At 41.4% G+C, this 12,149-nt stretch overlaps 1 protein-coding gene across 39 annotated transcripts in view; it reads right to left on the reverse strand.

Annotated features, from left to right (window-relative positions):
- PLEKHA5 (pleckstrin homology domain containing A5) overlaps positions 1-11,444 on the reverse strand; it is a 253,151-nt gene extending 241,707 nt beyond the window's left edge. For 11 of the 39 annotated variants that reach the window (XM_055280474.2, XM_055280469.2, XM_055280465.2 and 8 more), the window contains exons 1-3: positions 11,220-11,429; positions 10,977-11,056; positions 8,647-8,704 (exon numbers count right to left, since the gene is read on the reverse strand). In XM_055280474.2, coding sequence (XP_055136449.2) covers positions 8,647-8,704; positions 10,977-11,056; positions 11,220-11,308 — 227 coding nt within the window. In that variant the 5' untranslated portion in view covers positions 11,309-11,429. Of the gene's footprint in view, positions 1-8,646; positions 8,705-10,976; positions 11,057-11,219 lie in introns of all 39 variants that reach the window. The other 28 variants (XM_055280489.2, XM_055280491.2, XM_063640762.1 and 25 more) reach the window with 7 other exon arrangements.
- Between the last annotated feature and the right edge of the window lie 705 nt (positions 11,445-12,149).

Genomic DNA, 12,149 nt, shown 5'->3' on the forward strand with positions numbered 1-12,149 from the left:
GCTTTGGGTCAGTGACTTTTACAACAACAAGGGTTGTGACTAGATGACAAATGAGAAGAAAAAAATGTCCTGGGATGTTCAGATTTAGGTAAAGAGGCTTGCTTTTCTTACAATTTGTTTTAGGGCTTCATTTCAAACACCTAATTGTCTATTACATGCCAGGCACTGGAAGCATAAAGATGGCTACAGTATAAGACTATCTCTGCCTTCAGAGAACTAATAGTCGAAGAGATTCTCTTGGTGTGGGTGGCTTACTGGCCACTTCAGAGAATAATTCCTAAGTAGTTCAGAGGACACTCCTTAGTGGCCAAGATGTTCTCCCAGTGGCTCTGAAATGGCTATCATCTGTACCTCTTGAGGACCACTTTATTTCTTTTAGGTTTCTACTGGACCCACTGATTTCAGTATTTTAAAATTTAGTCTACACTGACTTCTCCCATACTAATCACCATAGTACAGACTTCAGTAATATAATATTTCCTTGTTTTCTTGAAACCAAAATAGACTTAAAAAGTAGACTTTTTGCTTAGAGGATTTATGTGTAGTCTAACATACTATAAAATGTACTTATTTATTGTTTACTTTGACATTCTCTCCCCCATCATCCCACTCCCCAGACGGGCAGAATTTTTTGGTTTATTTCATTTACTGATGTATACTAATCACTAAGGCACACAACTATGAGTTCAAAATGTATTCCAGAGAATTGAAAGAACACATGAGTGAGTGACTAATTGGAAGACCTTGCCGCTGGGACTGAGATAATCATTAAAATCAGTTGGCTAAACACTGTTATCTATTGGATGATAAAGAGCAGCTTCTGCAGCAGCTTTCTCCTTTTCATAAACTGCCATACCCTACCAACCCCATCCCCTAAGTCTTTCTTTAGATATGGCAAAGCTTTCACTCAGGTTGTGGTCCAATCTCAAGACCAGGAGGCTATTTATTCTTCATCTTTCCAGTGACTTTACACTGCTCTATTCTGATCCACTCTGCAGGGGTTCACAGCTTAACTGTGAGAAATACCTCTCCCAGCAACCCCCACAATGGGCTAAGGCCTTTCAATATATGTAGTCAAAACATTATTCTTCATAGCATTTATCACAGTCTAACTTACATATTTGTATGATTATTTTATTACTGGTTCCCCCACTAATTCAACTATAAAGTTCTTAAGAGTAGTGTCCATGTCTGTTTCATTCATAAAGCTTAAAGCACTTGGCACACAGTAAATAATTCAACAAGCATTTGTTGAATGAATAATTAGATGGATGAATATGAAATTCCCAGCCTGAATCTATAAATAGGTAGATAGTCATTTAGGTAGCTGAGATAGGATAGGGGAGTGGGTTGTGTTTGCTTTTTATGAGGGGAGTAAGAAGATAATGTCAGCAGTCCTTTGTGAAAGTTGGATTTTAGCCACCTAAAATGCTATGTCCTCTCAGGCAGCTCAAAAACCAAACCACCATTAACATGTCCACCTGGGGCTCCCCCTCCCACACCTACTCCTTTATTCCGGTCAACGTTCTCATCATCATTCTTGCAGCCACTCGGACACAAAGGCTTTGAGGAGCTTTTGACCTCTTTTTTTCTGTCAACCTCCTTGCTCAGCAAGACTCCTAAGGCCTGTCAGCTCCTCTTTAACATCTTTGATCAATGGCCTCTTTCCTTTCCATTCCTGCTGCCACAAACTTAGTTCAAGTAACTACCCAATTATGGCAACAGACTCAGAAATGATCTCCTTGATTCCCAGTTTGCTCCTGTCCAATCCATGCTGCCTATATTAAAATCTCCCTAAAAACCTTCATGTTGCATAATTAACGCTATACTAAAAAACATCTGCAAAGGCTTGCCCAGAAAATAAAAACCTCAGCCTGACATTCAAAGACCAGACACAGTATGCTTCCAAACAGCATTCCTAGACTCACCTCCCATCATCCTAGCATTTTCTACAGAACCATCACTAACAAGCATAGTTAGCATTACTCATTACACATATTCACATATTATACATGTTCCCAGCCCCATGAATGTATCCTCCCAGTCTTATCAACCCATCTGAAAGTGAATCCCATCTATACCCTCAGGCCTAGCTCAACTCCCACCTGTTCAAGTCGTTCCAGGACAGCCCAGCCTAGGCTGCCTCTTCCTCCTCTGAATTCTCATGACTCAAACTAGTATCTTTTTTTTTTTTTTTTTTGAGACAGAGTCTTACTCTGTCACCTAGGCTGGAGTGCAGTGGTGTGATCTCGGCTCACTGCAACCTCTGCCTCCTGGGTTCAAGCGATTCTCCTGCCTCAGCCTCCTGAGTAGCTGGGACTACAGGAGCCCGCCACCACACCTGGCTAATTTTTGTATTTTTAGTAGAGACAGGGTTTTACCATGTTGGCCAGGTTGGTCTCAAACTCCTGACTTCAAATGATCTGCCTGCCTCAGCCTCCCAAGGTGCTGGGATTACAGGCATGAGCCACTGCGCCTGGCCTAATACATTTTTTTACACCATTAACTCTAACTTACACATATACACATGACTTTTCACCCGTAACTTCAACTTATCTTTATCTGTTATTTAAAAAAATGAAATGGTCACAAGAAAAGAGCATCTGCTTACAAATTCAAAGAAATTCCATCTTGCATAGGACAAACAGGTCCTATGTAAGGCCGTCTCCAGGTCATCGACTCTTCAACTCTCCCAATACTTTTTGTGTTTTTTGTATTGATCACTTCCACCCCCTTCCTAAATATAGGCCAGCTTTGAGAATAAGAAGAAACGAAGGGGTCTATCCAGATTAGGGAAGAAAAGATCCCTTGACAAATCCAGAAAGTGTTCTTAAAATGCAACCACTTGAGTTGTGGGGACTATTCTTTCCCTATCTTGATTAACTCCTTAAATAACTAGGAGCCAGCATCATCATCATCACAGATACCACTTCTTTAGAGGCTGACTAGATGCTGGGCATTAGACTGTATCACAGGAAATACAAGGAGGATATTGAGCAAACCTGGCCCTGAGCAGTGGTCCTGGGGCTAAAAATAAAAGAATTCCACAACAAAGTCTACTGAGGCTGGAAGTCCTGGCACCCCAACTTGAAAATGAAAGAGACAACAACAAAAAGGCTATTGTGAGGATTACAGGAGTTTAATGCTATGCTGAAGCACCTAGCACTAAATAAGTCTATGTTCCCCAAACCGTCTCCCTGTTTTAATATACTGCATATTTATCTCTACACTACAAACTCCTTGAAAGCTGAGATCATAGTTCCTAGTTGTTTTGTACCTAATGAATTAGCATAAAGTGCTTTATCAATGTAAGGAATCACATATTAACAGTCCAAAACTCTTTTGTTATAAATATGGAAAAGAAATATAATGCCCACAAAGTGTTCTAAAGCATTATATAGCTCTAGTAATCAAAATTTGGTTATATTATTATAGACAGTATAAAACAGTTTTTGGCCAGGCGTGGTGGTAATCCCAGCACTTTGGGAGGCTGAGATGACTGGATCACTTGAGGTCAGGAGTTCGAGACCAGTCTGGCCAATGTGGCGAAACCCCTTCTCTACTAAAAATACAAAAAATTAGCCGGGCGTGGTAGTGGTGGGCACCTGTAATCTCAGCTACTTGGGAGACTGAGGCAGGAGAACTGCTTGAACCTGGGAGGTAGACGTTGCAGTGAGCTGAGATCATGCTAGCCCGGACAACAAGAGTGAAACTCTGTCTCAAAAAAAAAAAAAAAAAAAAAGTAAAGTATAAAACAACTTTAAATATCAAATATATAGTTAATATATTCTAATGTTTTTTTATGGCACTTGTTAGATTTCCCATCTTCATTCATATTTTGAATTGTGAAAATCTGAAGAAACAGATTTTTCTCCTTACTTGCAATGCTAGTTTTGGTAAGTTTGGAATTAGCATACATTAGATCCAGCTATTGCAGATATTGAAACAAAACCTTATGCTCTATTTGCATATCTAAGAAAAAGTTCAATTTTCAGAACTTAGAATTTTAAGTTAAAAAAAGCAGTATGAAAACATAACCTTACAAAATTCGCATACTATTTTACCCCCGCAAATATTGTTTTGATCCCCAGTCCTGCAATGACCTTTAAATAATCAGAATAAAGTTTCTCACTATTCAGAGAGCCTTAAGATTTACTTGGCACTCTAGGTTAACCATCTTAAAGCTTTGAAGCACAAAGGACTAGTAAATGACACATCCATTTTAAGTTACCATGGCCTGTCATTACAGAATCATTAAGCAATATTTTCAAGGTGCAAGCAGAAAGCTTTATAACTTAAATGTATAAGATTTTCTTCTGTGCTTTATGGGCTAAGTTATTTGCTTTCTCATAAGAATACGGAATATTTAAAGCTACACTTTATAAGTTATAAAATTCACTTATTTTCAGCATTCTTCATAAAGGTAACAGCATAAATTGTTACAAAAACAATATGAAAATTCAATAATCAAACTCAAACTCTGTGTAGTGTATTTACACACACAAACACACAGTAACATAATTAAGAGGCTGGCTAGCTTAGGGTACATAGAAAAATTATTCAGAAAAAAAGTATTAAATATCTTTAAAGATAAAGATTTTTGGCCAGGCACCATGGCTCATGCCTGTAATCTCAACATTTGGGGGGCAGGAGGATTGCGTGAGCCAGGAGTTCAAGATCAGGCTGGGCAACATAGGAAGACCCTGTCTCTCTCTCAATCAATCAATCAATCAAATTAGCCAGGCACGGTGGTACACACTTGTGGTCCCAGCTACTCGTAAGGCTGAAGTGGGAGGATCGCTTAAGCCAGAAGGTCGAGGCTGCAGTGTGTTGTGATGGAGCCACTGCACTCCAGCCTGGGCGACACAGTGAAACCCCTCTCAAAAACAAACAAAAAAAAAGTAAGATTTTTCATATTTTACTGTTTTTTGGTCACATGGATGTAAAGGAAAATATTCTCTATATTACATATTTTTTTATCTAGTTGCAAACTTGTATTAAAGAACCAATTTCTTTTTTTTTTTTTTGAGACGGAGTCTCGCTCTGTCGCCCAGGCTGGAGTGCAGTGGCGCGATCTCGGCTCACTGCAAGCTCCGCCTCCCGGGTTCACGCCATTCTCCTGCCTCAGCCTCCCGAGTAGCTGGGACTACAGGTGCCCGCCAACACGCCCGGCTAATTTTTTGTATTTTTAGTAGAGACGGGGTTTCACCGTGTTAGCCAGGATGGTCTCAATCTCCTGACCTCGTGATCCGCCTGCCTCGGCCTCCCAAAGTGCTGGGATTACAGGCTTGAGCCACCGCGCCCGGACAAGAACCAATTTCAAAGTGTATAAAATAAACTGATTAACTCAAACCTATACAACTCTTACGCTGATCAGGTCCTTTGTTGACATTAGCAGTACTATCTGTTTACATGAAGATATGTATACAAACATTTTACAAGGAAACGTAAGCACAAAAAGCAGCAAAAGAAAGTACACATAACCCTGGCACTACATACGTCATAAGTATGACTTATCTGTGATTGTCTATCCAAAGCTTAAAGAGGGAGGATAAAATAGTTAAGAAGGATAGAAAAGCTAGCTTTCCGTATTTCCCGCATCATCTCTGCTTGGCATTGTGAGTTCCTTGTTTTCCAGAATATTATAAATCCCAGAACAGTATAAAATTCAAAGAAATTTAGAAACGGAATTTAGAGGTTGCCTTTTCCAGGTAGCCTAATTTAAAGATGTGAAGACTGAGCTCCAAAGTCATTAGGGTCAAGACCACAGTTCAGTTCCTATGACTTCCCCACTACAATCCTCTCCTCTTACCACCTACAGAGATGAAAATGTCAATACCAAAATATAATCAAAAGATAAATTCTTTCTGGTAACCTGCCATTTTTAACACCAACCACCATTTGTCCAGGAGAGGAATAATTTAAGAGTTATATGTATTTCACTTCAGAATGGAAATAGAAACAACTCAAATTCTTTAGGTCTCCCTTCTTGCAGTGAGAACTTTCCAGAACACAGGATTAAGAATAGTCAAAGGGCTGACATGTCTTTTATTGGCATCCCTAGCTTTCTACTTCCCATGTGAACAAAATCCACCCCGATAACCCTGTAACCTCCTTTACATACAATTTGATCAATAACCACCTTTCTTCATCTGAGAAAGAAACGACAACGAAAAACTATAGCCACCAACACTAATCACTTTCCTACTTCAGATTCCTATCTTTTCCTCCACTCTGAATATTCTAAATATAGTTTATGTTCCTGGGGTTTCTCATCCTGCTGTCTTTGCAAACCGTAAGTTTCAAAGGCATGTTTCTGCTGTTTTATTATGTGTGTGACAATGGGAGTAGTAATTCTGACTACTTCATGAATGAATAATGTATGTGAAGGTACTCTAAATTGTAAAGTTTAAGATAAAAGTAGTACCCCTATTCTATTAGAATGATAAATAACAATACAAACAAGTTAAAAGTTTCTAGGAAATTACAGTATACATTAGGGATTTAACTAACCTTAAAAGAAATTAGTCTTCTGACATAACCCAGAAGATAAAGCAGTAGCACCTAACATTCAGTACATCATATATTTATCAATGGTTAGTTTTTTTTAAAGTTCAATGAGTGATATGCAAGACTATGCCCAATTTTAGGAGAAACTACTTCCATAATATTATAAGTTATTTATTGCTACTTTTGGACACAATTACTGGCTATGAATACCAAAATGATTAAAACCTACAAGTTTAAAAACGTCTTTAAAGTAAAATTATTATAGCTTTCTTAATATTGTCTTAATTTTCCAGAGAAACCTACTTAGGCATTAGACATGGCACCGAAATAAAATTCTAATTTGTTTAAGTAAACATAAAAGAAAATCTAATCAAAATGGCTCATAAAACAAAAGAAACTCACTCAATGTCTTCCTAACAGCTTAGTTCTAAATTAAAACATACATACTCAGCCCACACAGAATAAGATTTTGTACTATCAAATAAACATTCATCCAAGAATGCACGCAAAGAAATTAAAATGTTATTGAAAATTGAAATGTTATCTCTGTTTTTATAAGATGAGGTAGGCTTAATGTACAGTAGTCAAAATTACATTGAATAAATGACCTGAAATGAAAAAACTGTTTTTCTTCACATATACCACACTACTAGCTTGACAAAAAAAGAAGTATCCCTTTTCGTGGCAATATCAACTCCCTTTAATTTAGGATGCAAATAACCAACAGAAAAATATTTGATGACTGCATTTCACTCAAGTATTTTTTTAGGCCATCTAATAATGTATAGTATAATCTCCAAAGAAAAGATTTCACTCAAAAATATTCACAGAAGGACCATACCATGAAACTATTCCATTCCTGTATCTTCTGCTTTCTCTATTTCTACATCCAAAACAAGCATTCCTAATACTTATAAAAAGCCCTTGACGTTTTATGTAAGTATCTTTCTAAAAGATTAAAGAACCATACAGGTAATTATGATTTACTGGAAGTATAACATGATCTTAAAAATGTCATAGTAAAAATAACTTTCTAGGCTCAATGAAATAAAGGTAACTTTAGCTAGGTATCTGTTATTGTTAATAAACTACTGAAGTCTTAACCAAGTTTGGCATTTCAGCATTCTCTTTCATGTCTCAGTTTATTAAAATTAAAAAACAAATAAGGTTAAATAATAAAAACAAGCTCTTAGGTAAATAGTTTCTAATATAAAAATAAAAAGACAAAACCACCTATATTTTTCCTTGGGGGATTAAAATTTTTCCTACATGATGTTGACCTCCAGCTTTGTATTTGTCTCCAAGTAGTACTGTTATTAAGTTTGAACAAAAATTAGTTTAATATTCTAAAGAATTGGTTTTAAGATTGGGACTGACTGGTCATCTTTTCTCTCAAGCTCTACTGAAAGCCTTTTTTAAACAAACATCAATAAAACATCTTGACTTAGACATATTTAAATAAACTGAGGCAAAAATACAAACAATGCTCCAATATATGCTCATGAAATATTCAGTAATTATTTCTATTTTTACTCCCTGACCGTCATTGTTTATCAAATTGTGCCTAGCTTTACATCACTTTTGCTACCTATAAACAGCCCTGGTCAAAATATGTATGAACAAGGTTCACTTACAAAAAAAAGAAAAAAAAAAAAAGATGTTCACGTAACTCAAAGATTTTTTTTGTTATCTCTTAGCACAGACAATCAAAGATCACAACTTTAAGTACCACATAGCTAATGACCAAAGACTATAATCCTCTATTACCCAGGAATATACACAGAAGCACCGCCCCCTCCCGCCCAAAAAAAGGTAATTGTGGTCATATTCTGACGAAGTTGGACGATTCCAGAAGAAAAAAACGAAAAAGATACAAAATTATTTTTAAAAGTGGCCATAAATGATCTAATTTCCGAATCAATGAATCGATGAATATTCCAGGCAAATAACATTAGAAAACTAAGAATGCCATTTTCTTCTCTCAAAATTCTAACACTATACAAAATAAAGAATATAGTCACCATTATATGATAAACTTTAGAAAATCATGATCAAGACTGGACATACAACTATTCAGCTGAGGAGTAATCACAGCATTCTAATCACGAAGGAAAAAACGAAAGTCAAAAAACTCACTTTATATAGTATCTTGCACCTTCAAAAGTATATGCTTCTTCCCAGCCAGTAGGCAAATCTAAAACAATACATATATTACAATTAGTATTACTTCAATGATAGCAAAATAAGTCTCAATCCATTTTAATTATTCATTTTCATTTATTAGCTGTTTTAATTAAGTAGGTTACTAACAAAAAAAGTGTTGAGCTGGCAATACAATAGATATCATTTTTTGAAAAACAGCAATTCAAATTTAAAGCCACCAGAAAAGTATCCATAATATTAGATTATCTGACCTGAGTACACACTGTAATATATTAGGGTGGAGAGGAACTATGTTCTGGCACCCAAGAAAGCAAAGGAAAGCCTTCTAATCCCAGGTGAAACACTCATGAATGACTAGCAAAAAAAAAAAAAAAAAAAATACTGTGTATAACAGGCAACGCCTGCCTCTTCTTGGGTATACTGTGTCTATTTAAGACCACATTTTTCAGCTACACAAATGAATCCATCTAGGAAGTGTCACTGAAGAGAAGGAGGAACTTCCTAACTACTTAATTAATGGAAAAGAAATGGCACCGAATACTTCCGTGTGTGTTTCTAAAAATTTGACTAAGAGACGTGAAGTTTCAAGCAGCAAAGTTGGGGATGATTCAGGTGAACAATGGTATCATTAAGTGCTACATATTACTTATTAATAACAAGTTGTTTGGATTTCATCAAAATACCTCTTGGAAGTAAAAACAACCGATGTGTATACGAAACCAGAGTCCAAGCAAAGTAAAACCAAACCAGAAAAAAAAAAAGTGAAATCACATAAGAGAATAAAATTTTTCTGTGGCGTGAATGTTATCAAATCTGTGGGGGTAACTAGGACACATATTTATATCACACATAATTCCATAGGATAATTAGTCTAAATAATTTAAACGCCATATCGTCTTTTATGAAATAAATCTGTCGTTATCCATAAAAGCAAAGAGGCCATCAAAGTTGGAATATGCGTGTGAAACACCAGAAAGGTATATTGAAGCAAAAGCCTGCACTGGGGAATTGAGAAACATGATGGTGTATTAGTCAGAAATGCCTTAAAAATGTAACCTCATCATGCTTGCTACACCAGCCTTTCCTTTCTTCCTCCACCTTTTTGCAAATGTGGAGACATTAGTCACTTCAGTGAACTCCAGCATTTCACAGAGAGGCAGGTTTGTTCAATATCCTGGCAACTTTAACAGATTCACGGAATGTCAGAGTCGGAGAGAATGTACCCCAGAGGCCAGCTCTGAGGACTGCTGAAACTGGCCTCGCCTTCGACCCAAACTGCTCTCAAGCCTTTCCAATCACCAGGACTAGAAGCAGGCCAGTAAGGGAACACATGTTACATTTCAAAGACAAACAAGTCACGAATGTAAACAAAGAATGATAAAAGAAACCCAGACCAGCACAGAAACTACGAGGAGCCTTTTCCAGCTCCACTCACACTTAGCATTCAAACAAGCTCCCAAAGCCACCCGAAGAGAGCCGCTTCCCCACGGACCCCCTCCAAACAGGGCCCGGGTGCCCACATACGGGACACCCCCTCGCACGCCCACCGCCTCCTGGCAGTCTGTGCAACCTCCGTGCGGCTGGCGGGGACTTTAGATCCGGATCGCCAGCAACTGAGGCTGCGAACGCCTCCTCCGGCTCCGGCTGCTCCTCCCGTGGCAGGAGGGAACGCGCCAAGCGTTTCCCGAGCCGTTCCCTGTCACAGAGAGGATCGCAGCACCCCCGAACTCCTCTCCTCCTCCTCCTCCTTCATCAGCCACCTACCCACAAGTCCCACCTAAGAGGAGGAAGCTGCACGGCAGGAGGCAGCGCTCCCGGGAGGAGGGGGAGGATGTGGTTACGTTATCCCGGCGGGCGAGCAGGGTCCGGGGCTGCAAGCAGGGGAGTGGGTAAGGACTGCCTAAAGATTGCTGGGGGGCAAGACGGCAGCTGGGGGTCACCGGGGAGTGAGTAGCGGCCGCGGAGGAAAAACTCAGGACTCCAGGTTTCAGGGAGGGGAGCGTCGCCACTCTAGGGTCGCGAGGGTCGTCTAGGCTGGAACGGGGGGAAGAAGGCGCAGGAAGAGGGCGCCGCCTCCAAGTGCTGATGAAAGGCTGAGGAGAAAGAGGCGCCCCGAGACTGGAGAGAACTCCCGGCGGCGGAGTCCCCGTGGCCCCTCTACCTGCGGCCGCTCCCGCCCGGCCTCCGCCCCGCCTCGCCGCCTCCCGGGGCCCGCGGCGCGGGGCAGGTTGCTGGGAGCCGGGCGGCCCGGGCTCTGCCGCCTCCTCCAGGCGGAGCCCAACTCCGCTCGGCCCCGGCGTTACCTGTGCTCTGCCGCCGGTGTCCAGTGACCACGGCCTCGCCGGTGACGGGGTGCAGCCAGGTGGTGCTCTTGGCCTCCTCGCTGCAGGGGTGAGAGAAGGGGCAGACACGGAGCGTGAGAGGGGACGGCGGGGGCGAGCCGAGGGGCTGCAGGGGCACAGACCCGGGCTCTCCCCAGTCTCGTCAGCCGCCCGCCTCCTGCCCTCCCGCCCCCGCGTGCCCCCATGCCGCCCCCGGCTCTTTACTTGATGAAGAAGACTCGGCCGCCCCTGGTGATCCCGTAAGTCCAGGACCGGGGCAGGGAGATCCACTCCAGGTTCAGATCCGCCGCCATGTCTGATCCCCAGCCGCCGCCGCCGCCTTCTCCTGCTGCCGCCGCGGCTGCCGAGGGAGGAGGGAAGGAGCGAGCGAAGGGAGCGCGGAGCGAGCGCGGCCGGAGCGCGCCTCCCCGGGCCGGCGCGCCCCCGCGCGCGCCCTACCCCCTCGGGCGGTGCCCGCCCCGCCGCCCCGGCAGGGTCCGGCCCCAGTCGCCGCCCCTCCGCATCCCGGCGGCCGCCGGCCGGCCGCCCAGCCGCGAGCTCGGGGGGATGGGCAAGCGGCGCCGCGCCCCAGACCCCTCCCTCGGGCCCCTGCGGCGCTCCCGCCCCCTCCGCCGCGCGAAGGTTCCAGGATCGAGTGAAAAAAAAAAACAAAACAAAAACGCGTCCTGCCCCCAGGGCTTTGCCCGAAGGCTTCCAATCCCAGGGCGCGATCAAAGGGAGCCTAATAATGCCCAAGCCCCTGATTTCTATCTTTCAAACAACAAAAACACAGCGTCTGAGCTTTGTTTTATAAGAGCTGTTGGAGAGCCAACAGATTTTTCCAATATATTTATCGTTTTAAAATGAAAGTTGTTTTTATTAAAGCACACGAAAGGCCTTTCCTGTTTGTTTGTTGTGTGCCAGTTATCAAAGGTTGGATGTGATACGTGGCCCCATGAAATATGAGTGGATTTAGACTTGACAAAACAAGTTTTTTCTCTTCCTAGGCCCCTTAAGTCATATCTTATAAAATAAAAACTCATCTTTTTCTGATACTTGTTTTTAAAGATTCACTTAATATCAGTGTAGATTTTTGCTTGCCCCTGTCTCCAATAGATTACAATAATAGCTTATTTTATGAAGTCCTTGTGACGG

The sequence above is a fragment of the Symphalangus syndactylus genome, chromosome 5 (genome assembly GCF_028878055.3).
Source record: "Symphalangus syndactylus isolate Jambi chromosome 5, NHGRI_mSymSyn1-v2.1_pri, whole genome shotgun sequence".
NCBI lineage: Eukaryota > Metazoa > Chordata > Mammalia > Primates > Hylobatidae > Symphalangus > Symphalangus syndactylus.